The sequence below is a fragment of the Lonchura striata genome, chromosome 1A, assembly GCF_050655825.1.
Source record: "Lonchura striata isolate lonStrDom1 chromosome 1A, ASM5065582v1, whole genome shotgun sequence".
Lineage (NCBI taxonomy): Eukaryota > Metazoa > Chordata > Aves > Passeriformes > Estrildidae > Lonchura > Lonchura striata.
In genome coordinates this window covers 7,030,527-7,058,052 of record NC_140741.1, presented here as the reverse complement: position 1 = coordinate 7,058,052, position 27,526 = coordinate 7,030,527, and the positions used below count along the sequence as shown (strand labels likewise).

Below are 27,526 nucleotides of genomic sequence, written 5' to 3'. Positions count from 1 at the left end.
TTTCTCCTACTAGTGTCAGAAGGAAGCTTCACTTTTAAGTGTTTTAAGTGGGCTGCATATCTTGTTCCCTGTGCAATTTTGTGTGTCTTCATCACCAGGGGCTTTATTTAGCCCTAAATTGGTTCTTTGAAGGGGTTCATGGACCAGAGGTGCAAAAGCACTTGTAAGACTGGTATCTAGCATCAAGCCATTCTGGCTTCTCTACATACATATATCTAGTTTAGACCTAAAGCTGTGCTTTTCAGAAATTAATTATGATGAAGAAGAAGATGTCACAAGTACCAACCAAACAACAATAAGCTTTAAACCATCTGAGGGTTGATTTAGCCACAAAATGAATGCAAGATTCCCAGGATAGGCACCAGCACCTGCCACCACTTGTTTCCAGTGGCACATGGAAAGTTCTCCCTTTCTAGAACATTTCTCGTTTATAACACCTTCTAATATTCACAGGATCACACGTAGCAGTTTCAGCTCTAAATAGAGATGCATTTGTTGGGTTTTTTCCCTTCACCACCTTTGATTTTTTTTTTTTTTTGATCTCAGATTAATTATCGTCTTCCCTTCTACTGTCAAATAAAAACTCGATACAGAATAAACAGGACTAGAATGTCCTGTCCACTTCAAAGCTTTCAGACTTGCAGTGCTTGTTTCTGGGCTAAAACTTCATCCAGAGACATAAAAATCCATTTGGCAAATAATCCATGATGCAAGACAAAGTGAGGCAGGAGCCTGCTACAGGTGCCTCTGACTTCCTGGTGTGAGTGTTCCTGCACTGAGAGCGCTGTGAGTTGTGGCGCTGTCCTCAGACTCTTGTGGGAATTGGCACCTCCTGCCTCTCCTGTGCCTTCCTGCCAGGCTGAGTGACAGTCCTCAGTGGGCAGGAGGAGCATAAGGGGAGCACAGCTCGTGCCTTGGACTACGGGAGGATTGCTGAGCTTCTGGCTTCTGCCTTCTCCCTGCTCAGAGTATTTCCCAAGAGAAAAACTTCTTCCTGGCATGGCAAGTGGGTAAGAGATAATCATACTAATTCTCCTCTAACAGGCAGGGTAGGGGGGATGAGATATATTTTTCTGTAAAAAGGGTGAACATTACATGACATGCAGCACAGCAAGAACCTTCTTCCTCTTTCTGTTCTGTTTTAGTGACTCACTGTAAATCGGTGAGGCTACTGAATCTCTAGCTTAAAATAAAGGTGATGCCAAAATGAGATTGTGCTTAAATATAGTTGGTAACTCAGAATCAGTTCTTCAAACATCAGCTGCCTGCCCAGGACCTTGACAGATTGTTTCACTCTCATGTTTGCCCCTTGACGTTGCCTTTTCCTTTCCACATACAAAACCTGCCTTATGTATCTTTTGGTATTTCAAATACCAGCTTTAAATGGAAAAAACAAATCACTGGACTTAAATAGAAGACATAGACACTAGCATAAGATGAAAATCTAGAGAATTGTTTCTATCTTCTGTTAGCCATAAAAGCTGTAACATGTATTTCACAACATTTGAACCAAGTTTTTTAAATTATTGGAAACTTCTTGTAAATGGCTGCTCATCAGGTGTTCCAAATTCTTTTCTTCTCTATGTAAATGTTAAAGGCTTTATAAAATTGCATGCCATTGAAAGGATCTTTGAAAGTAAATTTACTTTGGAGAAGGTGTTCAATCAGACCTTATTTGCAGGGCTTCATGTGACCCATTCACAATACCTGTTCTTCTTGCTCTAACACTCTTGACTTGCTCACATTATTTGTCACTGACCTTTAATTCTTTTCATGTCTTGAATAATTTCTGATTTATAGTAATAAAGTCTTCTGCTTGGAGCATTGTTTTGGGTGGAATGAAGAATAAAACTGAGATTCTTTGACTCTAAACACACTGCTAGTGCATCAGTTGCTATTGCAAAGAACCTCTCCCAGGTTTTCTCAGCTCTTACAGTGCAGACTGAGTGTTGTTACTGGGGTGGTGCTTTGCTCACGTAAGCACATCCAAGCAAGGCTCCAAATGGACAAAATCCAATTGGCCAGACTTCTCACACAGAAATAATTAATTCTATGTGAAGGCATAAATCTAACAACTCAGAGCTTTCACCATAGGGAAGGGACTGAGAATTGATGATAAAAATCTGTTTTGAGTCACCCATGTCATTGTGTTGCAAACCAGGGAGAAAATACACAATACCATTTTCCAGGACAATCTTACCTACATGCTGGTGTGTCATGGATTTCCATGAAGTTGTTTGGCATCTTCTCATTGAAGTTGTCTCACCTGGTATGTGTAAGCTAAGTTTATGGCCCTTTTTAAAGAGATACTATCCAGAAAGAGTTTTTACAAGATGACTGTATAAGTTGCTAGACAAGTTTTTCGCTTTGGCAAGGGTATTTTTTTTTTTTTTTTTTTTTTTCCTCAGTTGCAGCATAAACAGGTGCTCTCTCTGTTTGGAAACTAAAGGTACAACAAAAAAGGAGAGGAAAAGTCCATGATGATATTGTGGTAGCACCTAGCAGAGATAAAGGACAGTAAAGGCTTTTACTTCATAAAATTTAGTGATTTCAGTTTTGGGACAAGTTTTCTGAACAGAGAAATACAATTAGTAGAAGTATATTTATTGAACAAAAATGAGGATTGAAATCTGTACATACACTCTTATTGTAACCCTCTCCTGAGTAGACACCTTTAGCTCATGTGATATTTCATATTTCTAAAGCAGTGCCCTACAGTGCTTTTATAAACAGTGACAAATCTGCTAAGAGCAGACTGAGAGCAAGTGAATATTAAAGAGATGATAGATCTCTCCTAGATAGGTGACTGAAACCAAAATATACACATACTAAAAGATATGTACATAAACTACTGTATCTGTGAAACAAAATATTATAATAAAACCCGAGTGACACCCTCCCTAATGTTACACATACCTTGGATGTTCAGCAGCCAGCAGACTCCTCTTCACCAGCAGTAGTTTCTTCCAAAGTAAAAACTCTATTAAACATAGTATGATGGTTCTCAAACAGACAAGATAAGCTGATACAGAGGAGCAGACAGCAGGACGGTCCAGAACGCAGAACAAAAGTGATCCAATAAAATTTGGGCAGTCCACAGTAAAGGCATGAAGTTTGAGAAACATCTCCAGTACTGTTCTATGAGCTCACCAGTCCTGTCATTTGGCCTTCATTTGAGCTGCTGAAGTGAGCAGTTTTCTGTTTGGTGTTGGTTTGTAAGCTCTTTTGAGAAGAGCTTACTCTTTGTTAGACTCCCGAAAGAATATGGAAGCACGGCTGGTAAAACTGCTGCTGCTGGTGGCTTCTGTGGGAGCTCCTGGGGACATTGAGCAAGGGCCTCGTTTGGGCTGCCCAGCCAGTGTTGACAATGCCCCACGAGCCCCACTTACTGTACAAGCAGAGCCTGGGGTTTGGGCAGGGGCTGAATGAAGCTCCTCTGTGACAGCCTCCTTCTTCTCCACTGTGAGATCCATGCAAGTACCTGTTCCAAGCACAAATCTTCCTTCACATTCCTGTTTAACCCCGGCAACAAACATATCCTTTGTCTCACATACACTGGAATTTCTAATAATCAGATACTGACACCTATTAAAGCCCAGTTAAAAATCCAAGTGATCTTTTAGATTTCCCATCCACAGCTATCCCAAAGTACCAGAGAACCTGAGGGAAAATGGACCATCAGTGCCTCCAGCGTTGCCTAGGAACGCAGTGGCTCAGATCCACAGCTGCAGGCAGGCTGGGGCGTGGCAGCTGCTGTAGTTGTGGTTATCTACCCTGCCAGTGAGCCTTTACCGTCTTTGTTTGCTCTTCCTCCTAGAAAGCATGGAATTTGCCACTGGCAGGAAGATGCAGCAAGTTATCTCTATCCTGGGCAGAACAGAAGGAGAAGACATAACACTAATCAGAGCTGGGCTTGAATGTGCCTTGGTTCAGTCTGGGAAAACCAGTTGTTAAAATCATGGCAGGTTGCCCCAAGAGCTTTCTGAAAGAAATGGCAATTGTTGACAGATTTCTGTACTTTTCTTCTTTTCTGCAAAACATCTTTTTTGGAGGAGAATTCAAAATTATCAAGTGGTCCTTCTCTGGGCTTTGATGCATGTGCTGGTTTGTAACTGATTGATTCCACTGTCAGTTAATTAAAGATTAATCCACCTCTCTTTTTCTCCACTCAGTTGTCCTGATCCCCTCTTAGTGTGGACATAATGTACTTGAAACTGGAGCTACCTCTGGGCACTTCATCACAATAACAACCTCTCTTGGTTTGACACTGGCCGAATATCAGGCATCCACAAGAATCATTCCCTCACCCTCTCCTACCACAGAGGAGAGAAAAAAAAATGAACAAAGGGTTTATGAGTTGAGATAAGGACCAGGAGAAAACACTCCAAGGCCAAAACAGGCTCAACTTAGAAGTACAAAGTTAATTTATTACTAACAGAGTCAGAGGAAGATAATGAGAAGCAAAATAAGCCATTAAAACACATTTTTCCCCCAAGCCCCTCCCTCCTTCCCACCAAAAGTGCAGGGAGACAGGGCATGGGGATTTTTGGTTAGTTTATCACCCAAGATCTTCTTCCACTGCTCAGGAAGAGGAGTCCTTCCTCTGTGGGACTGTGGGGTTCCTTCCCATGGGAGACAGTTCTCAATGAACTTCTGGGTCCAAATCTCATGAGCAGCAGTCCTCCCAAAACTGCTCTAACATGAGTCTCTCTTTCCATGGAGTGCAGTCCTCCAAGGCCAGGCTGCTCCAGCCTGGAAGCAAAGGCTCTCTCTCTCCACCAGGTCTTCCACTGGATCACAGCTTCCTCCAGGCATCCACCTGCTCCAGTGTGGGCACCTCTCCCATGGGCTGTGGGTGGATCTCTGCATCCCCCATGGATCCCCAGGGGCTGCAGGGGCACAGCTGCTCCACCATGCTCTCACCACAGTCTGCAGAGGAACCTGGGCTCTGGTGCCTGGAGCACCTCCTCCCCAACTTCCGCACTGACTTCAGTGTCTCCATGTTGTTTCCCTCACATATTCTCACTTCTTCCTCTTCTCTGGCTGGGAATAAAACTGCCAAATTTGTGTTGTTGATTTTCTTCTTAAATCTGTTATCACAGAGGCCTCATCACCATCACCTCTAACTGACCCAGCCTTGGTCAGCAGCATGTCCATCTTCAGAGCCACCAGGGACTGGCTCTGCTGGACACAGCAGAAGCTCCCAGCAGCTTCTCGCAGAAGCCACCTCTGTGTCCCCACCAGCTACCAAAAATCAGGCCATGCAAAACCAACACACAACCCTATCTAAGTTTTGTTGATAGACAAATGGACAGAATTCTGAAAACTGTACACTATTATGCAGGACAAGACTCCATTAAAATTTAGGGAAGGAGAAGCTTGGGTAGGTATGTGCATGAGAGATCAGTGCATGAGGGATTTTTATTGCATGCAAACACAGCATTTAGAGACTTACTTACCCTTTGTCACCACTACCTTTATGCTGGGATAATCACATGGCAAAGGAAAACATTCTGTGCGGAATCTTGCTTGAAGGAAGAAGGGAAGAGTTTTTAAGATTGCTGCGAGAAAAGCATCATAAGGGAGAATTTTTTTGCTTCCTGTTATGTTGGCAGTGTTGTTGCATGCTGGGAACAATCTCCTGCTTGCCTCTGGTTTGTGCACAGAATCCTTGGGAATGAAACACCACCATGGTCTTTTTTATTTCATCACATGAAAAACCACAGGAACACTTATCAACACAGACTTTGTTGTCTGACAATCTAAGGGAAGACTCAGGTTTTCTTACAGTTTACCTGCATTCATTAAAAAGTGAACCATAAGTATTTTAGTTTTTACATCAGTACTGACAGGAAGATGTGGGGAGAAAGAGAAACTTGATGCCAGGCTGATATCCAAAATATGGAGTGGCATTAGAAGACTCTAGAAGTGACTTGCAGAAATAATAGCACATTATTAAATAACCTTTTTTTGTGCCTTACATGTATTCCTCTGTATTTCTTGGCAGGAGGGCCTTTAATCGTGAACTTTCTAAGCTTTTCAATGAGATGTGGGATGCAGATGTTCACCGCCTGAGGCCTGGGAAAGACTATACAATTGATGTGCAGGTAACCAATTGCTAAGTCAGGATTAAGGGCACAGTGTGGTGCTGCAGGAAAAAAATTTTTGCTTAAAAAGTTGCCTGTGCTTTGTCATGTCCAGTGGGGAAAGCATCCCTTCGGAGAGGGGATGGTACAGAGAACACAAATGGTTCACACTTACCTGGACTTTGGTTACAAGTGGAGTCTCTCAGATGTCTGTCTTGGGTCCTGTAATACTTCATCTCTGTGAGCTGGAGGAGGAACTAGCCTGCAACCCTTCCAGTTTTGCAGATGACAGCAAATTGTAGTGATGAAATTGGTATGATCAGATACAGGGCTTCTCCTCCACTGGACATAGGCAGGCTGGAGGAATATGCTAAGAACATAATGAAATTCAACAAAGACAAAGGAACAGGATGCCCAGAGAAGCTGTGAAATCTCCATATTTGGAGGTTTTCAAGACCCAAAAAGATGATACCCCGAGAAATAATCTGAATTCAGTGTTAACCACACTTTGAGCAGCACTAGAGATGTCCTTCTCCACCCTGTGTGTTTCAATGTGTGAATGACAGCTTGTGCATGTGCTCTGGGTGACTTGCAGCAAGGGAGAAAGGGAGATAGGCCCCAAATCATTCTTAGGGGAATAAGGGAGGAATTTGAGAAATTCCTGGGTTTCTCTGTGAGAGCAGGGAGTAGCAGAGAGGGGTGGGTGAAGATTTCAGGACTGTTGCTTCCAGTCCCAGGGAAATGTGAGGGAGGAGTGAGAGATTTCATAAGCAACCATTTCACTCCTTGCTAGCTTAGTGCATTGCAAACATGACCATGTGTTTTGGCCACAAATTGCAACAGGCCAGAATATTCACAATCCAGTTTTGTACTCACACAAGAACCCACTTTATTCTGATGTTACTCAAATGCTTTATTCCAATATTGCTTCTTATTATAACAAATAATTTCCTGTTGCTGATAAACTCAAAATAGTGGTACCTACCTCAAGCCAAAATGTGTGTGGGGAAAACTTCTCCCATATGGTTTCTCCATTTGTCAGAACAAGGCTCTAGGTACCTCTTGCCTGTGTTAACAAGCTGCTACTCATCTTCTATCTTCTTTCCTTGAGAATGCCCTTTATGAAATAGAAATTTGAAAATTTTCAGGAAAGTCTCCTTAAAACTGCAGAGACAGAAGGTACCCAAATCTCCTGTTTATTTATTTGTGGTGGGAGGGAGCCCTTGCTCTACATAACTTCTGGTTACCATTTGTGATTTATATAGTGTAATGACACAGCTGGTTACTGAGCAGAACTGAACTATCACATGGGCCATTACAATAATCTCTGAGTAAACAGAAATTTCAGGCTCTTCCAGATGTCAGAGATTGTCTTTTTTCTTGATGCTGGCAGTTCTGTAATATTGTCTGTCGTTTCACAGGAAGACAATTCCTAGCAAATAATCCTGATAGTGTTATGGGGTTTGTTTGACTATCACAAAGGAAGGAACTGTCTCCTCAAAGGACATCTTACTCCTTACATTGTTTTCCTCTGTTTTTCCTAGGGAAAAGCAGGTCCAGCACAGCCAGGTGACAGTGCTGTCCAGGATAATGCAGCCCGACATCTGTTTCACAATGTAAGCGAAGAACGCCTGAGGAGCATAAAAACTTTTGCAAGTGAGACCTGTTCTTTTCTAAATGGTGGCTATAATATTAAAAAAATCTGTGCCGTTTTTGACGTGTTTGCTTAAAATATAACATTATATTAAATTTGGATGATGGTGAGGATCATCAGACTGCAGGTTGTTTGAAGGGAGTTTTCGTAACAGTTGCTTAGAGATTGTGTACCTGAGCCACAGGAGGAACATCTTTTTGTGCCCCAGGCAAAATCTGAATTCTCTGGCTCTTCCACTACAAAGTAAAAGGGAAGAGACACTTACCAGGTCAAGAAGTGGCCCAAGGGCACACACAGGGTTCAACAAGACCAAGTGTTGGTGCTGCACCTGGGAACAGCCTCTGGGATCAATCCAGGCTGGGGATGAGCAGAGGGAGCAGCCCTGGCAGAAGGACTTGGGGGTGCTGTGGGTGAGAGCTGGCCCTGCCCCAACCCAGAGCCCCCCTGTGCTGGGCTGCACCCAGAGCCCCAGGGCAGCAGGGCAGGGGGGATTCTGCCCCTCTGCCCCGCTCTGCTGAGACACCCCTGCAGGGCTGCATCCAGCCTGGGATCCCAGCACAGCAAGGACAGGGAGCTGCTGGAGCCAGGCCAGAGCAGGGACACCAAGGGGAGCAGAGGGATGGAGCAGCTCTGCTGGGAGGAAAGGCTGAGGGAACTGGGATTGTTCAGCCTGGAGAGGAGAAGGCTTTGGGGTGACCTCATTGTGGCCTTGCAGTGCCTGAAGGGAACCCACAGGAAAGAGAGAGAGAGAGAGAGAGAGAGACTCTTGACAGGGGCCTGGAGTAACAGGACAAGGGAGAATGGCTTCACACTGACAGAGAGCAGGTTAAGATTAGAATTTAGAAAGAAATTATTTCCTATGAGGGCAGTTGAGACATAAGGGTGAACAGTTTGTCCAGAGCACTGCGCCATCCCTGGCAGTGTCCAAGGCCAGGCTGGATGGGGCTCTGAGCAACCTGGGATAGTGGATGGTGTCTCTGACCATGGCAAGGAGTTTGAACTGGATGATCTTTAAGATCTCTTCCAACTCAAACCATTCTATGATTCTATGCATTGACAAAGATACCAAATTAATATTTGCTCCTTTACTCACAACTTCCAAGCCCTTTGAAATAGTACCAAACCCACAGCTAGCTCTTGCATTTCTGTCGGAGGCTATACTTCAACCATGTCTATGAATACATGTTTCCTTCCCTAATTTTGCTCAAGCTCAAGACATCTGATACAGCTTCATGCTCTGCTATTCCTCTACTGAAATAATGCCCACAAAACCTTGTGCCAGCATAGCTCAAGGTCCTAAGCCTGTGCCTAAAATTGTGGTGGGCAGGCGTAAATCACGCCTTTTGGTAAAAGGTCATTATTACTTCAGCGCTTGGCTCCATAAGGAAGCTCAGTAGCTGTTTATCTTTTTAAAGGTCTATAAAAAGTACAGCAATGATCTGGCTTTGAGTCACCTTGAAGCCTACACTTAACACTATATCTGAGAGTAGAATCTGATATGTAAAGGAATTACTTTCTCTAAGGGCTGTCAAGGCATATTCTATGGTGACTTTTTATGATGGCATTCTAATCTCTGGATATGAGCAGACTGAAAGTTTCACTTTTTCTGCAGCCTTTATTTCCTTATTGGACAACTATGAGACATCAACTGGTGTAGCAGAAGTAGTGACTCCAGAAGAAATAGTTGAAAACAATTCTTTCCTTGATGCTATCTTAGCAACAGAAGTCATAAGAGTGAGTAACAGAAATATTTTTTGTCACTGAAAACACTGATTAAAAAAGTAAACTGTGTATGTATATTCATTTTCTACCCTTCAGCTAGCTCATGACTATCTGCTGAAAAAAAGGCTAGCAAAGCCCAACCTTGCTGATTTCAAACATCAGCTTTATGACATCTGGTTCCAGCTCTATGCCAGGAAAGAAGGAGACAGGTATGTTTGATGGGTGTGGGAACTGATAATCTCTGTGCTATTCTGATTAAGGTAAATACAAGCCGAAGTGCCTTCTCCTACACACAAGTGGAAAACAGCTTCAGAATGGCTTCAGAATGACAGCGAGCAGGTTTAGATTGGATATGAGGAAGAAATTCTTCCCTGTGAGGGTGCTGAGGCCCTGGCACAGGTTGCCCAGCGCAGCTGTGGCTGCCCCATCCCTGGTAGTGTCCAAGGCCAGGCTGGATGGGGCTCTGAGCAAGCTGGGATAGGGGAAGGTGTCTCTGCCCATGGCAGTGGGTTGGAATGAGATGGGCTTTAACATACCTTCCAAACCAAACCATTCTGTGGCTCAATGAAACATAAAAAAGACCTGTATATTCTTTTTTCTTCTTCATTACAGACCTGATTCTTGTGGTTTTGAACACGTTTTTGTTGGAGAAACAAGGCATGGTAAAGAGATCTTAGGTTTGCACAACTGGGTGCAATTTTACCTTCAGGAAAAGCGCAATCAGATTGATTACAAGGGATATGTGGCTCGGAAGAACAAAACCAGGGTAAGAACAAGGCTCTGGGGGCCTTTGCAAGTAAAATAAATTGATCCAGAGATAAAAGTTGTAATGAAACAAGTGTAATAATGCAATCATAGGCTCAGTGTTTTGAACAGCACTAAGTATATACAGTACATAACTGTATATAAGAAGAATGAATAATAACATGTCTTCCAGCTTCTTTTGTTGCAAAAACTATTTTAAAAAGTAGTGCTGGTGTTTACAGAATTGCAACACTGCTAAGGCTTAGCTGGGATAAATGGTCATGTATGCTTCAGAGGTCAGGGAAAAGGTTGTGCTCCATCTATAGTGTTGAAGCACACCAAGGATGACTAAAGCTTACAAAGCTCTCAAAAATCTGGAATCAGAAATTCTATCTGTCTAGTCACAGCTGTGTTGGCTATTATTCTGTTGTTTCATTTATGCTTTCAGCCTGATAAAGATGACCAAGTTTTGAGCATCCAGTTCAGCTGGAAGGGCTCAGTCAAGCCAGTTGGAAGCACCTTTATTGGTGTCAGCCCGGAGTTTGAATTTGCCCTTTACACAGTCATTTTCCTGCTGTCTGAAGAAAGAGTCACACGCGAAACAGTGAAGATAGATGAGTACGAGCTACAGGTGGTTGTCTGGCGCCATGGGCACCACATTGGAACAGCATATCCAGTACTGCTCAGCACCACTAGCGAAGATTAGTGGAGTGAGAAGGAAACTTCTTTTTTTTAAAATTGAGGGAAAGACGAAGTGGTGGAGAGAAGAGGAATGAATGGGGGGTGGACAGGACCAGACAGCAAAGTTAATATGTTGTTTTATACAACTCATTTAAAGTAAAAATTGATGACTCTGTCTCTTTTGGTCTGCAATGGAGTGTTTAATCAGTAGAGTGCTGTGACACTGTCTGAGAAACCATGAAGCATACTCCTGCTAACATTAAATTTACATCTAAATTACATCAGTCTTCCCTGCACTGTACTTTTCAGCAAAATATGGCATTTAGGAAAAGATTCTATTAAAATTGATATACATCTTTCTCTTATTTGTTAGTCACTGCATATCTAAAAGAGCAATAACCACACATTGCTTACACTTTAACTTCCAGATAGAAGCTTTGAATTGGCACAGGCAGAATCCCAGGATGTTTTAGTCTCCTCTTCTTATTTCATAAGAGGTTAATTTCAAATGCATTATTACAATACAATGGCCTGGACACACAGGGAACACATTTAGGTGGGGAGATGGTCATCAGATCCACAGCAAGCCTTAAAATATTTTCTGTTTCTTTTACACAATTTTCATATACTCCCTTTGCATTCCTGAAACACCTGGATGACAACTTCATGCTACAGGTACTAAGAGGGCTGACTCAGAAAGATACTCTCCCTCCTTGATTTATTGCCTGTCAATACAGTGGAGCTTGTGATCCTCTTGAGTGGAGATTGATGGCTGTCTTGGCCACAGCGACCATGAAGCCATCAAGTTTAAGATCTCCTGTGACAGGAGGAAAAGTGCCAACAAAACTTCAACCCTGGGCATGGGAAGAGGGACTTCAGCTGCTCAGGGAAGCAGTAAGTAAAGTCCCCTGGTGTAGTGGTTTTGGTTCACCAGTTTGAGATTTTTGAGATCTTGAATTTGAGATTTTGAGGGAAAAAAAAAAGAGATTTTTTTTTTCCTCAAAATTTGAGATTTGAGATTTGATTTGAGAACCAACACACCTGGAAAAATGGTTTTAAAGGTTCTGGGGTCCATCAATGCTGGTCGTTTTTAAGCACCTGTTCCCGAGGGCACAGGAACAGGCAATTCCTAAAAATTGGAAATCAAGCAGATGAAGTAGAAGGCCACCTTGGCTGAACAGGAATCTTCTTTTGGAGATAAGATAAAAAAGGAAGGTATATGCCCAGTGTAAGCAAGGCCAGGTGATGTGGAAGGAATACAGAGATCCTGCTCACCACTGCAGGGGGAGAATTTGTGTAGCCAAAGCTCCATTACATTTGAAGCCACCAGAAGTGTTGGGGACAATAAAAAGACAGTTTTAAAAATACATTAATGGCAAAAGGCAGTGCTGAAATTACATCGGCCCATTACAGGATGAGGATGGTCATCTCACAAACTGGGCCATGGACAAGGCAGAGATGTTTAATGCTTTCTTTGCCTCTGTCTTCAGTACTGATGATGGACTAGAGAAGTCTCAGCACCCTGAGCTAGAGGACTGTGGCTATGACAATGATAAACTCTGAGTTAACCCTGAAGGTGTGAGGGATCTGCTGCTCCAGCTGGATCCCTATAGGTCTATGGGGTATGACAGGATTAATCTGAGAATCCATAAAGAGCTGCTCATATCATCGTGAAGCATCTCTTGATAATTTTCTAACAGTCTTGAGAATCTGGAGAGATCCCAGTTTTCAAAGAGGGCAAGAAGGATAACCCTGAAAGCTACAGGCCTGTCAGTCTCACTCCAGTGCCTGGTGAAATTATGGAAATTATTATGATTATTCTGGGATGTATTGAAAAACACCTGAAGGACAACACAGTCATTGGTCGCAGCCAGCACATCTTCATGAGAGGAAAGTCCTGCTTTTAAAAAATAATTTCCTTTTATGCTAAGGCAACCCACCCAGTTGATCAAAAAACATCAGTAGATGTAATCTTTTTGGATTTCAGTAAAGCTCTGGATATCGTCTATCTCAGCGTGCAGCCCACAGCTGGATAAACACATTGTGTGATGGCTGAGCAACTTGCTTACAGGTCAAGCACACAGAATGACAGTACCTGGGTGACAGCAGACTGGCAGCCTATTACTTGTGGGGTTCCACAGGGCGCCTCTTAGGCCCCATGCTCTCAAAAATCCTCATAAAAAGCTTGAATGCAGGACAGGAAGGGATAATACGTAAGCTTGCAGATACAAATACAAAACTGGGAGGAGCTGTTGACTCCCTCAAGGGCGAAGAGACCCTGCAGAGAGTTCTGGATAAATGACAGGGCTGGGCAATCACCAACTGGGTGAAGTTAACAAAGGCAAGGCCTGGATTCTGCACCTGGGACAGGACAGCCCGGGATGTACAGGCAGAGTGGGAATGAGAGGCCGGAGAGCAGTGCTGTGGAAAGGGACTTGGGGGTCCTGGTAAGTGGCCAGCTGGACAGGGGCCAGCAGTGCCCTGGAGCCAGGAGGGACAGCCCTGTCCTGGGGCACTGGGCCCAGCATGGCCAGACAGGGGATTGTCCCGCTCTGCTCTGGGCTGGGGCGGCCTCATCTTCAATATTGAATATTTTGGGTGCCACAGTATAAGGAAGATCTAAAGCTGTTAGAGAGTGTCCAAAGTAGGATTTTGGAGATGGTGAAGGGCCTGGAGGTGAAGCCACACGAGGAGCAGCTGAGGGCACTTGGTGTGTTCAGCTGGAGGAGAGCAGACTGAGGTCAGAGCTCACAGCAGTTCTGCAGCTTCCTCACGAGGGGAAGAGGAGGGGCAGCTCTGATCTGAGACCAGGAACAGGACCCAGGGCACGGCTGGAGCTGTGTCAGGACAGGGTTAGGGTGGGTATCAGGAAAAGGTTCTTCCCCCAGAGGGTGCTGGACACTGAACAGGCTCCCCAGGGAATAGTCATGGCACCAAGGATGACGCTCGCATGCTCAGGGCATGATTGTTGGAGTGTCCTGTTGCCAGGCAGGGCCAGGGGTAAGACCCAGGATAGCTGTGGGTCCCTTCAAACACAGAATATTCTGTGAAAATTTCAAATGCCACGGAGAGCAAAACAGAGGCTCCTACAGTGGTTGAATCATCACAAGGGGCTGCTCAGGCTGGGATTCACAGGAGGAACCATTGGAGAACAGCAGGAGAGCACCAGCTGAGAGATGTGATGAATGAGTTCAACATTGCCCTGGCCCTGAAGGACAGCAAGAGAGTTTGAAGCCAGGTTCTGCTGTAAATTTGAAACACAAAGGATTCTGATATCAGGAATATCAGGTAGAAAACCACAGACCTGTCACACAGAACACCGGGTCTGGGGACTAAAATCCAATTCTGGCGTAGGCACTCAGTTTCCTTCAGCCTGGGGAACATCCCTGCAGCCAAAGGCCCCAGATCACACTGCACGCCTGGACAACACTTCAGAGTCCTGCTTCATCTTTGCATAGGTGGCAGGGCAGAACTGGGCATAGAGCTGAGCCAGCAGAGCCTGGGAGGGGATCTCTAACTTGGTCCCGTGGCTCAGTTTGTTCCAAATGTGCACTGCATAGGTGTTCTTAAGGAGTTTCTGAAACTCCAAGGCACTGACTGCCTCAAACAACTTCTTCCAGTCCTGCCAGGGAATAGGATAAACAACTTCTTGGGCAAGAGCACTCACACCTTTGCAGTTCATGCTCTTGATAGTCCCGAGGGAGCACCATTTCTTGAAGACACGTGTTAGGAGCCCTGGGCCCTGGTGCCCCCAGACCCAGCCATTGTAATTCTGCACAAAGTCCTGCATACAAAGCTCCATGAATTTGTGCTTGGCTTTAAAGGAAAGAAAGGCCCCATTCAGTTCATAGTCATCCTGAATCCCAAGGGCATTGGTGAGATTCTCCAAGTTCTTCAGCACAATGAAGTCTGTATCCAGGTAGATGCCTCCAAATTTCCACATGAGGATGATTCTGCAGGCATCAGAGAGAACATGTAAAAAATGAGGCTCCTGTAGCCGCTGAGGCTGCGAAAACCACAGTGCCAGAGGCGTTCCAGAAAAGAGCTCCATCAAGTCCAGGGGCCGGATTTCCACGTTGGGGAAGCAGCTCAGCAAGGAGAAAGCCCAGTGCTTGGGTAAGGAGGTGTTCCCTTTGGCCAAGCCTTTCATGAGCACCACAACTCTTGATGTGGGGTGTGTCCTGGCCGCTGACTCCACAGAGCATGAGAACAGGTAACCTGGGGAAGTTTGCTCTGAGGTCTCCACAAAAAACACATTTCCTGTGGGAGGAGAGGGCCCAGCAGCAATGTTGAGGGCAGAAGGCACATAGTGAGCACAGCTGTTCTCAGCAGACAAGCTGTAGGTGGGGGCTCTGCTCTTTGGGTCCTCCCAGACGCCCCAGTACAACTTGGTGTAGGCAAAGGTTAGAAACCCAATGATGAGGAGAAACAGGGCCCAGGGCTTGTGGTTGAGCACCACCCTGGTCAGCTTTAGGAGGCAGCTGGGCGTCCTGAGCATTCTTTCTCCAGCCAGAGTATGCTCTCCCGAGACAGCCATCATGATCTGAAGAAAGGGAAAGAAGAGAAATAACTTGACAGAGGAGGCAGTGGAGTATGAGCCTTCCTTCACAGGTGTGTCCCAGCTTCAGAGCAGTGCACAACAAACTCTGGGAACACCATTACAGAACTCATCTAGGACTTCAGGTCACAGGCAACACGAGACATGAGACACGTACACAAAGTCGCTGGCAGGAGGAAATATGACCATTTTTATGACCAATCCTGGAGCCCTATGAAGAGAGTCTATGTGGACCTGCTACCCACTGACAGCTGGTTATCATGAGAGGAGCTTTTCTCTCCCAGTACACAACGTGTCCTTCCCTCAAACCAAACACAAGCTCAGCCTCCCAGTTGTTGTGCCAGCAGTTGCTGCCTTTCCAAACCAGCCACCTGCCCCTGCAGAGAGCCTGGCCCATTACTGATGGCAGTGGAGCCAGCAGGATGGATGGAGGCTGGGAAAGGAATGGATGCAGGGCAGCTCAGGAGGCAGATGCAGACCACAGCATCATGAACTGCCTTGGAAAGGGAGTTCCAAGGCTGCTTCCCAAACCTGCACAGGCGACACTGGCTCTGCCCTGCTCAGTTCTCCCAGTGGATCCTGCTGGTGGACAGGCAATCCCTCCGCTCTCCTGCCCTTACTTCCTCTCTTCTTCTGGCAAAAGGCAGGGATGGAGTGGAAAACATTCTTAACAAGGCAGCAACAAACAGATGAGTCGGTCCAGCTCCATCTCCAGTGTTAATATCAGCATTGCTGCCCTTGCCTCTCCTTATATTGAGGGGCAGCAGAATCAGCACCTCCTGTGCCCACCACTGGGCCCCAAAGGCCAACGGGGAAGGGCACATGAAGAAGCAGTGAGGAAGGCTGTTGCTTTTAGGACCACAGGAAATGTTCTCAAGTTGTGCCAAGGGAAGTTCGAGTGGACATTACTCAGAATTTTACTTCCTGGAAGGGTTAGCAGGCATTGGCACAGGCTGCCCAAGAAAGCAGTGGAGCCACTGTCCCTGGAGGCATTTAACAGACATGGAATTGTGGCACTTAGGAACGTGGTTTAGTGGTGAACTTGGCTGGTTGTGCCCAGGCACTCAAAGGTCTCTTACATCCTAAGACACTCCATCATTTCTCCTGCCTCCCTGAGCTCCATATGCAAAGGCCCACCCTCCAGGACAGAACGGCTCAGGAAAGGGGGAAAGCTTTAATCCAGCAGCTGTAACCAAAGTGGCAGGGAACGCGACAAAGCACCCAGCTGGCACAGTCCCATTTGTCATTGCTCCTTGAATGCTGTGCCTGGGTCACATACAGAGTTTCCCCCGTGGCCAAAAATGCCTTGTTGGCTGCACTGGGAGGCACCCAAATTTCAGAGCATGGAGCCACCACTCTGCACCAGGCACTGGGGGACAGAGGAGGGGCAGCCAAAGGACAAATGATCAGCTCTGGATCTACACAAAGTTTTCTCCTCCCGCACAGAAATGCCAATTTGTGCTGCCACTGCACAAACCCTGCCTTTTACAGACCCCTTTACATTCCCCACCCTCCACACACCACAGCTGGGTTAACCCTGTAAATAATTCTTTGCTTTGCAAGCACAAGAAGAGAAAGCAGTAGAGGCTTGCCAGGAAGTTCCTATGCAGTAGAGGGGCACGAAAGCGCCACATTAATCTAACCACGATCAAGGCTTGAGGCTGTTGTCGCATTTTGAGCAAAGGAGAGGACTTGACTACTATCACACCCCTATAAAGTTAGAAATACATTTCTGCTTTTGGAGTGGACAGTGCAACGCTTTAGTCATTGCATTAGCCAGTGCAATTCTTTTACAAAACAAACACAGGAAGCCTGGCACACATTCTTCCTCTGAAAACACAAGGGCCATAGCAAAGAAACAGCAAACTACTCACCTCTCCGAGCTTTCAAGACACCACAGAATTCACAGCTCAGCTGCAGAAGAGTTTTAAGAGGTAGGTGTCCCAGAGAGCGCCTACAAGTCTATGTTTGTGCACTTCCTCTTTCTCAAAAGAAATTACAAGGGAAAACGTCTGAATACGTGGAAAAACACAATGGATAAAGGATGTGACATCACACATTTATCCAATGAGCAGTTAATAAAAAGGATGTACCTAGTGCAGCAAAGAACCCGTCCAAATATAAAGTAGTCATAGAAAAAAAAGGATGAAATTCAGATGTCACAGTAACTATGCTTTAAACTTTAGTCTGTGGAAGGAAAACTTTAGGTTTTGTTTTCTCTTTCTTTGCTAAAATTTCTCAGTGATCACACTGCTTCGGGGACTGCTGTGACAGCTGAGCTGAGCCTTCCATAGAGCTACCTGCTCCCACCCCAAGCACTAAGTACAGAACGCCCCCTTGGAAACACACACTTTTAACCAAATGCTTTACTCCAGGGACCTCACTGAAGGACTTTGCCACATTCAGGTGTCTCTCATTCTATGACAGCTCCCCCTTGCCCACATGATCAGGGGTGGCTGACCTTCCCTAGCATGAGACATGCTGGCACATTCATAAAATCCCTCCTTTATTAGAACAGCCACTCAATTCAGGGATTACTGCAGTTCCTCCTCAGTTGCGTGAAACAAATGTCTCCCTGTAGTGCCCCAGACCTCTCTCCTCTCGCCAGATCCTTCCATGCACAGCAGCACCATGGATGGACTCATGACAACCCTTCTCCCAGCAAAGGGACTCCACAACCACTCTGGGCTACCTGATCCAGTGCTTCACCACCCTTCCTTTCATTCTAACTTGCCACACTTCAATGTGTGCCCATTGTGTCTCCTGCCATCTCTGCATTGAGCACAGCAGAGTTTCACTTGTGTCCTTCACCACCCACCTTCAGCCAGGTGTTTCACAGCCTGAGCAGACAGCCCAGCCTGCTCCAGTGCAAGAAAAGTCAGCAGAGCCCTCCCAGCCTCTCATCATGCACCGTGTGCTCCAGTCCCCTTCTCACCTTAGCCGCCCTTTGCCGGACTCACTCCAGTATGGAAGCGCCTCCCTCATCCTGGGATTCCAGAACCAGCCTCCAGGTGTGTCTCACCATTGCTGAGTGATGGATTTGCATTAGGGATAGGTGGATGACCCCACAGCATCCACTGCCTACATCCTCAGTGACATTTTCATCTTACCAGGTGTCTGCTGGAATCCCACCTAGCAGACATAAGACCCTCCAGGAGGTGCCAGGAGCATGTGGAAGAGAACTTGCTGACACAGCTGGCGGGCAAGGCCCACCAGGGCTGGTGTCCCAGGGGATCTGCTGTTTGCAAGCAGAGGAGCACTGGTGGGAGAGGAGGATGCCAGGGGCCATCTTGGGTACAGTGACCATGACACAGTTTGATTTCAGTTCTCAGTGAAGGGAGGAAGGGAGGCAGCCAAACCACAGCTCAGGTTTGTGAAGGACAGGCTTTGGTCAGTTTGGAGCACAGGTGGAGAGAATCCCTTGGGAGGCAGTCCCAAGGAGGCCAGGAAGGTGGACGTTCCTCAGGAAGGAGGTCATAGAGGCGGAGCAGAAGCCCATTGCAATGTGCCGTAAGATGGTTCGGGGAAGGCTGGCCTGGATGAAGAGCGAGCTTCCACTGGGACTCAGGGAAGAACAGAGAGTTTAGCAGTGCTGGAAGAAGGGTCAGGCAACTCAGGAAAACTACAAGGATGCCATGAAGTTAATCAGAGAGAAAACTACAAAGGTAAAAGTCCAGCTAGAAGTCAATCCGGCCACCAGCATAAAAGTTAGGAAAAAAAAGCATTTCCAAATGCATTAATGACAAAAAGAGGCCAAGGAGATTCTCCATCCTTTATTGCATGCTGGGGTGTGAACCTCCAGGGATGAGGAATAGGTTGAGGTACTCAATGCCTTCTGGACCTCAGCCTTTAACCAAAAGCCCAGTCACCCACTGCATATCCAGCCCCCTGAGCCAGAAGACAAACACAGGGAGCAGAACAAAGTCCCCACACTGCAGGAGGAAGTTGTCAGTGAGCTGCTGTGCTGCCCAGACATGCACAGGTCTAGGGAGATGCCATCCCTCTGCTGGGAGCTGCTGAAGCAGCTCACAAAGGTCCTCTCGCCATCATTCATCAGCAGTCCTGGTGAACTGGAGAGCTCTGGGGTGACAGGAAATTGGCCAATGTGACACCCCTCCATGAGAAGCCTTGGAAGAACAACTGGGGGAACCAGAGGCCTGTTGGTCTGGCCTCGGTGCCAGGGAAGGGTATGGAACAGATTAGCTGGAGTGCAATGACAGAGGTGTGCTGCACCACTGGGGCATCAGGGCCAGCCGGCACGACTTCCAGCAGGTCCTGCTTGACCGACCCAGCCTCCTTCTGTGAACTCCAATGGATGGGGAAAGGCTGTGGATGTTGTGTACCTGGGCCTGCAGTAAAGCCTTTGCTCACGGCTCCCACAGCGCTCTCCTGGAGAGCATTGTCCTTGCAGCCCACAGATTTAACAGCTTCCCTGTTTGCTGGGAATAAACTGCCTGGATGGCTGGGCCCAGAGAATGGTGGTGGAATTAATCCAGCTGGCAGCGGGTCACTGGTGCTGTGCCCCAGGGCCCGCTGTCAGAGCCAGCCCCGGTTCATGTCCTTGAGGTTCAACAAGACCTGAAGTGCCGGGTCTTGCCCCTGGGTCACAACCCCCAGCAGCTCCAGGCTGGGAAAGAGTGGCTGGGAAGAGCCCAGCAGGAAAGGGCCCAGCCCTGCTGAGGCACAGTGCATGGCCAGGTGGGCGAGAAGGCCAAAGGCTGCTGGCCAGGTCAGCAATGGTGTGGCCAGCAGGACCAGGGCAGTGACTGTCCCCTGCCGTGGGCACTGGGGAGGCCTCAGCCCAAGTGCCGTGTCCAGTTCTGGGCCCGGCACTGCAAGATGGACACGGAGGGGCTGGAGCGTGTCCAGAGGAGGGAACGGAGCTGGGCAAGGGGCTGGAGCACCAGTCTGATGAGGAGCGGCTGAGGGAGCTGGGGCTGTTGAACCTGGGGAAAAAGGAGGCTCAGGGGGGACCTTATTGCTCTCCACACCTCCCTGACAGGAGGGTGCAGCCAGGTGGGGAAGAGGCTCTGCTCCCAGGGAACCAAGGGCAGGATGAGGGGAAAACAATGGAATGGTCTGGGTTGGAAGGGATGCTAAAGATCATCTTGTCTTGCACCACCCCTCCTGCCATGGACAGGGACACCTTCCACTATCCCAGGCAGCTCCGAGCCCCATCCACCCTGGCCTTGGACACTTCCAAGGATAGGAAGCTTCTCTGGGCAACCTGTGTCAGGGCCTCACCACCTTCACTGGGAAGAATTTGTTCCTCATATCCAATCCAAACCTGCTCTCTGTCAGTGGGAAGCCATTCCCTCTTCTCCTGTCACTGCAGGCCCTTGCAAAGAGTCTCCCTGCACCATTCCTTTAAGCTCCCTTAAGGCAGTGGATGGTCATGATTATATCACCTCAAAGCCTTCTCTTCTCCAGGCAGAACACTCCCACTTCCCTCAGCCCTTCTTCCCAGCAGAGCTGCTCCATCCCTCTGCTCCCCTTGGTGTCCCTGCTCTGGCCTGGCTCCAGCAGCTCCCTGTCCTTGCTGTGCTGGGATCCCAGGGCTGGATGCAGCACTCCCAGCACCATGGCAGGTTCAGCTTGAATATGGAAAAGTTCCAGCGTGCTTAAGCACTGTGTGCCACAGGCTCTCAACTGAAGAGGTGGAGTCAGCATCCCTGGAAGCGCTCCAAAAAATGAGTACACGTGGCACTTTGGGATAAAGGCCAGTGCGTATGGTGATACAGAATTGACGGCTGGACTCTCTGATCTTGGAGGCCTTTTCAAACCTTCATGTGCTTCTGAGTTTTTATTTTTGTCCCTGGGGACACTGCTTGGAGTCCTGCACCTGGTCCTCCTGTTGATGTGGACATGTTGTCCTCTGGACTTCCACCATGGGCTCAATGTCCCAATGAAAGGGATGTAATCCTCCTCACAGCACGGCAGAAACAGGCAATGTTGAGCCCCTTCAGAGTGTGACAATGGCTGCTTACATGTTGGTACCCACAAGAAATACTTCAGCAGAGCAAGGAACTCCATAATTTCCGCTCCCCAAGGAACTGCTTTTGTCTATTTCTTGTCCTGAGGAGTCCCAGACAAGTCATCCCACTGCTGAGGAATCAGAAACAGTAGGAAGCAGCATTTGAACTTTTCTCACTTAAGAAGTTTAGAACAACTTCACACTGAGCCACGCAGGGATCGCAACTGTTTTCTGCTTCTTAAAGCAAATTTCATATACGCTTCATGTGTTTCCCCACGTGTTAAGGATCATTGCCAGCCATGGAATTCTGCTCTGAGCCCCAGCAATCTGTGCCCTTTGGCAGTGCCTGGTTTTACTTCACAAACTCAGAAATGCCACAGAGAGCAAGCCAAGGGTCCCTACAGCTGTTGAATCATCACAAGGGGCTGCTCAGGCTGGGATTTGAAGAGGAACCACTGGAGAACAGCAGGAGAGCACCAGCTGAGGGATGCGATGAATGAGTTCAACATTGCCCTGGCCCTGAAGGAGAGCAAGAGAGTCTGAAGCCAGGTTCTGCTGTAAATTTGAAACACAAAGGATTCTGATATCAGGAATATCAGGTAGAAAACCATGGAGCTGTCACACAGAACACCACCGGGTCTGGGGACTAAAATCCAATTCTGGGGTAGGTCAAAGGCACTCAGTTTCCTTCAGCCTGGGGAACATCCCTGCAGCCAAAGGCCCCAGATCACACTGCACGCCTGGACAACACTTCAGAGTCCTGCTTCATCTTTGCATAGGTGGCAGGGCAGAACTGGGCATAGAGCTGAGCCAGCAGAGCCTGGGAGGGGATCTCTAACTTGGTCCCGTGGCTCAGTTTGTTCCAAATGTGCACTGCATAGGTGTTCTTAAGGAGTTTCTGAAACTCCAAGGCACTGACTGCCTCAAACAACTTCTTCCAGTTCTGCCAGGGAATAGGATAAACAACTTCTTGGGCAAGAGCACTCACACCTTTGCAGTTCATGCTCTTGATAGTCCCGAGGGAGCACCATTTCTTGAAGACACGTGTTAGGAGCCCTGGGCCCTGGTGTCCCCAAACCCAACCATTGTAATTCTGCACAAAGTCCTGCATACAAAGCTCCATGAATTTGTGCTTGGCCTTAAAGGAAAGAAAGGCCCCATTCAGTTCATAGTCATCCTGAATCCCAAGGGCATTGGTGAGATTCTCCAAGTTCTTCAGCACAATGAAGTCTGTATCCAGGTAGATGCCTCCAAATTTCCACATGAGAACGATTCTGCAGGCATCAGAGAGAACATGTAAAAAATGAGGCTCCTGTTGCCTCTGAGGCTGTGAAAACCACAGTGCTAGAGGCGTTCCAGAAAAGAGCTCTGTCAAGTCCAGGGGCCGGATTTCCACGTTGGGGAAGCAGCTCAGCAAGGAGAAAGCCCAGTGCTTGGGTAAGGAGGTGTTCCCTTTGGCCAAGCCTTTCATGAGCACCACAACTCTTGACATGGGGTGTGTCCTGGCTGCTGACTCCACAGAGCACGAGAACAGGTAACCTGGGGAAGTTTGCTCTGAGGTCTCCACAAAAAACACATTTCCTGTGGGAGGAGAGGGCCCAGCAGCAATGTTGAGGGCAGAAGGCACATAGTGAGCACAGCTGTTCTCAGCAGACAAGCTGTAGGTGGGGGCTCTGCTCTTTGGGTCCTCCCAGACGCCCCAGTACAACTTGGTGTAGGCAAAGGATAGAAACCCAACGATGAGGAGAAACAGGGCCCAGGGCTTGTGGCTGAGCACCACCCTGGTCAGCTTTAGGAGGCAGCTGGGCATCCTGAGCATTCTTTCTCCAGCCAGAGTATGCTCTCCCGAGACAGCCATCATGATCTGAAGAAAGGGAAAGAAGAGAAATAACCTGACAGAGGAGGCAGTGGAGTATGAGCCTTCCTTCACAGGTGTGTCCCAGCTTCAGAGCAGTGCACAACAAACTCTGGGAACACCATTATGGAACTCATCTAGGACTTCAGGTCACAGGCAACACGAGACATGAGACACGTACACAAAGTCGCTGGCAGGAGGAAATATGACCATTTTTATGACCAATCCTGGAGCCCTATGAAGAGAGTCTATGTGGACCTGCTACCCACTGACAGCTGGTTATCATGAGAGGAGCTTTTCTCTCCCAGTACACAACGTGTCCTTCCCTCAAACCAAACACAAGCTCAGCCTCCCAGTTGTTGTGCCAGCAGTTGCTGCCTTTCCAAACCAGCCACCTGCCCCTGCAGAGAGCCTGGCCCATTACTGATGGCAGTGGAGCCAGCAGGATGGATGGAGGCTGGGAAAGGAATGGAAGCAGGGCAGCTCAGGAGGCAGATGCAGACCACAGCATCATGAACTGCCTTGGAAAGGGAGTTCCAAGGCTGCTTCCCAAACCTGCACAGGTGACACTGGCTCTGCCCTGCTCAGTTCTCCCAGTGGATCCTGCTGGTGGACAGGCAATCCCTCCACTCTCCTGCCCTTACTTCCTCTCTTCTTCTGGCAAAAGGCAGGGATGAAGTGGAAGAGATTCTTAACAAGGCAGCAACAAACAGATGAGTCAGTCTAGCTCCATCCCCAGCATTAACATCAGCATTGCTGCCCTTTTCTCTGTGAAACATAAATTTTAAGGAATTTAGAGATTTTAGGGGAGCTAAGATTTTAGTTAGAAATAAGCCTTACTAGTGTTAATTAAAATAAATGAGTGGGCCTTGATGAAGTTAAGCGTTAGTAGTTAATTAATAATTGATTGCTTGTCAGCACAACGTTTAGTTATCTGGGTTTATAATGAAGGATATAGAAACTGACAAATAGCTTTTAGGAACATAAGACAATTGTGGGCCTCCTATGTTCTGAAACCAACTGAAGACAAGGAAAGGGAGTTCTACCAAGAGCTCATTTGTCATATTTGCATTGAAAAGCTAGAAAGGTCAGAACGAGGAAAACTTCATTTACTTCCTAGTTTTGGGACCCCTCCCCATGAAAGGGACCACCGACCCATTTCAAGGAACAAACTACGTATGCTTAATAGCTTTTGGAGTGATTAGCATACAAAGCGGGGAATGGGATGTACCAAAATTATGAATATGTATTTGTATTTTGGGTATTCAATATTTGTATGGATAAAAAGAGTCTGTAATCACCTGGAAGGTGAGGTGTGTCTTAGGGAGCTATCCCGCACACTACCCGGTGTCACAATCAACATACACTTTCTAACTTTAAATTGTTAGAGAGTTTTTGTCCGTCACAGTTGGATACTGGTACTAGATCAATATCCATATTTTTTAATAAATCATTTGCTTATAGCGAGGGGCAGCAGAATCAGCACCTCCTGTGCCCACCACTGGCCCCCTGTAAAGGCCAACGGGGAAGGGCACATGAAGAAGCAGTGAGGAAGGCTGTTGCTTTTAGGACCACAGGAAATGTTCTCAAGTTGTGCCAAGGGAAGTTCGAGTGGACATTACTCAGAATTTTACTTCCTGGAAGGGTTAGCAGGCATTGGCACAGGCTGCCCAAGAAAGCAGTGGAGCCACTGTCCCTGGAGGCATTTAACAGACATGGAATTGTGGCACTTAGGAACGTGGTTTAGTGGTGAACTTGGCTGGTTGTGCCCAGGCACTCAAAGGTCTCTTACATCCTAAGACACTCCATCATTTCTCCTGCCTCCCTGAGCACCGTATGCAAAGGCCCACCCTCCAGGACAGAACGGCTCAGGAAAGGGGGAAAGCTTTAATCCAGCAGCTGTAACCAAAGTGGCAGGGAACGCGACAAAGCACCCAGCTGGCACAGTCCCATTTGTCATTGCTCCTTGAGCACTGTGCCTGAGTCACATACGGAGCTTCCCCCGTGGCCAAAAATGCCTTGTTGGCTGCACTGGGAGGCACCCAAATGTCAGAGCATGGAGCCACCACTCTGCACCAGGCACTGGGGGACAGAGGAGGGGCAGCCAAAGGACAAATGATCAGCTCTGGATCTACACAAAGTTTTCTCCTCCCGCACAGAAATGTCAATTTGTGCTGCCACTGCTACAGGCAGCAAAACCCAGCTGAACCCTGCCTTTTACAGACCCCTTTACATTCCCCACCCTCCAAACACAAGAGCTGGGTTAACCCTGTAAATAATTTTTTTACACGATAGAAGGCAAACGGCACAGACCAGGCAGAACAGCGCCGGGGCTGTAGAAGAGGCAAAAAACTCACCTATCCGCACTTAGAAGACACCACAGAATTCCCTGTTCAGCTGGAAAATATATTTACAAAATCAAAATATATTTACAAAATCAAAATCTGAAAGGATGACAACAACTCTATGGTCAGACACCGCAATCTCCTTCGGAAAAGGAACGATGACAGACTGAGTCCAAACAGAAGTGGGCAGGAGAAAGGACAGAGGACAACACCATTTATATAACCAGAAAGAGATACAAAGGTCACACAAATTCACAGTGAACACACACCCAGTTACTTAAAAAGTAACTAAACAAAAAGGAAGAAACTGAAGACCTACTGTTGCTACACTTTAAGCTTTAGACTGATGGGAAAATGGCTTGCTTTGTTTTCTCCTCTTTTGCTAAAATTTCCCAGTGCTCACACTGCTTCTGGGACTGCTGTGATAACTGTGTTGAGCCTTCCATAGAGCTGCCTGCTCCCACCCCAAGCCCTAAGTACAGAACGCCTCCTTGGAAACACACACTTTTAACCAAATGCTTTACTCCTTAATTAGGGAATACTCCCTCATCCACCAGGGACCTCACTGAAGGATTTTCAACATCCAGGTGTCTCTCATTCTATGACAGCACCCCCTTGCCCACATGATCAGGGGTGGCTGACTTTTCCTAGCATGAGACGTGCAGGCATATTAATAAAATCCCTCCTTTATCACTATAGCCAGTCAATTCAGGGATTACTGCAGTTCCTTCTCAGCTGCGTGAAACAAATGTCGTCCTGTAGTGCCCCAGACCTCTCTCCTCTCGCCAGATCCTTCCATGCACAGCAGCACCATGGATGGACTCATGACAACCCTTCTCCCAGCAAAGGGACTCCACAACCACTCTGGGCTACCTGATCCAGTGCTTCACCACCCTTCCCTTTCATTCTAACTTGCCACACTTCAATGTGTGCCCATTGTGTCTCCTGCCATCTCTGCATTGAGCACAGCAGAGTCTCACTTGTGTCCTTCACCACCCACCTTCAGCCAGGTGTTTCACAGCCTGAGCAGACAGCCCAGCCTGCTCCAGTGCAAGAAAAGTCAGCAGAGCCCTCCCAGCCTCTCATCATGCACCGTGTGCTCCAGTCCCCTTCTCACCTTAGCCGCCCTTTGCCGGACTCACTCCAGTATGGAAGCGCCTCCCTCATCCTGGGATTCCAGAACCAGCCTCCAGGTGTGTCTCACCATTGCTGAGTGATGGATTTGCATTAGGGATAGGTGGATGACCCCACAGCATCCACTGCCTACATCCTCAGTGACATTTTCATCTTACCAGGTGTCTGCTGGAATCCCACCTAGCAGACATAAGACCCTCCAGGAGGTGCCAGGAGCATGTGGAAGAGAACTTGCTGACACAGCTGGCGGGCAAGGCCCACCAGGGCTGGTGTCCCAGGGGATCTGCTGTTTGCAAGCAGAGGAGCACTGGTGGGAGAGGAGGATGCCAGGGGCCATCTTGGGTACAGTGACCATGACACAGTTTGATTTCAGTTCTCAGTGAAGGGAGGAAGGGAGGCAGCCAAACCACAGCTCAGGTTTGTGAAGGACAGGCTTTGGTCAGTTTGGAGCACAGGTGGAGAGAATCCCTTGGGAGGCAGTCCCAAGGAGGCCAGGAAGGTGGACATTCCTCAGGAAGGAGGCCATAGAGGTGAAGCAGAAGCCCATTGCAATGTGCCGTAAGATGGTTCGGGGAAGGCTGGCCTGGATGAAGAGCGAGCTTCCACTGGGACTCAGGGAAGAACAGAGAGTTTAGCAGTGCTGGAAGAAGGGTCAGGCAACTCAGGAAAACTACAAGGATGCCATGAAGTTAATCAGAGAGAAAACTACAAAGGTAAAAGTCCAGCTAGAAGTCAATCCGGCCACCAGCATAAAAGTTAGGAGAAAAAAGCAT

At 47.4% G+C, this 27,526-nt stretch overlaps 3 protein-coding genes across 11 annotated transcripts in view; 1 reads left to right on the top strand and 2 right to left on the bottom strand.

The window, feature by feature from the left end:
• Window positions 1-762: 762 nt before the first annotated feature.
• On the top strand, window positions 763-11,064 carry LOC110475199 (poly(U)-specific endoribonuclease). 4 transcript variants are annotated; one of them, XM_085568880.1, is made up of 8 exons: window positions 830-1,010; window positions 2,162-2,269; window positions 6,008-6,107; window positions 7,631-7,742; window positions 9,353-9,474; window positions 9,559-9,671; window positions 10,075-10,228; window positions 10,655-11,064. In XM_085568880.1, exons 3-8 carry the CDS (start codon window positions 6,048-6,050, stop codon window positions 10,910-10,912), a joined length of 819 nt encoding a protein of 272 aa, XP_085425006.1. In that variant the 5' UTR covers window positions 830-1,010; window positions 2,162-2,269; window positions 6,008-6,047; the 3' UTR covers window positions 10,913-11,064. The 4 variants fall into 4 exon arrangements, with proteins under 4 accessions (XP_085425004.1, XP_085425006.1, XP_085425005.1 ...); XM_085568878.1 differs by lacking the exon at window positions 2,162-2,269 and having other exon boundaries at window positions 763-1,010; XM_085568879.1 differs by lacking the exon at window positions 2,162-2,269 and having other exon boundaries at window positions 830-1,006.
• Window positions 830-27,526, bottom strand: part of LOC110475200 (alpha 1,4-galactosyltransferase (P1PK blood group)) — a 62,632-nt gene continuing 35,935 nt past the window's right edge. For 3 of the 6 annotated variants that reach the window (XR_014951934.1, XR_014951933.1, XR_014951931.1), the window contains 2 exons: window positions 7,072-7,203; window positions 830-6,456 (listed from right to left, as the gene is read on the bottom strand). Coding sequence is in view for 3 of the 6 variants with exons in the window: in XM_085568866.1 (XP_085424992.1) it covers window positions 14,294-15,430 (1,137 nt within the window). In the remaining 3 variants the exon portion in view is untranslated. Of the gene's footprint in view, window positions 6,457-7,071; window positions 7,204-11,066; window positions 15,431-17,319; window positions 19,051-20,853; window positions 20,993-27,526 lie in introns of those variants that run through there. The other 3 variants (XM_085568873.1, XM_077783113.2, XM_085568866.1) reach the window with 3 other exon arrangements.
• Window positions 19,204-27,420, bottom strand: LOC144246250 (lactosylceramide 4-alpha-galactosyltransferase-like). The gene has a single exon (XM_085568876.1). It carries the CDS (start codon window positions 23,278-23,280, stop codon window positions 22,147-22,149), a length of 1,134 nt encoding a protein of 377 aa, XP_085425002.1. The 5' UTR covers window positions 23,281-27,420; the 3' UTR covers window positions 19,204-22,146.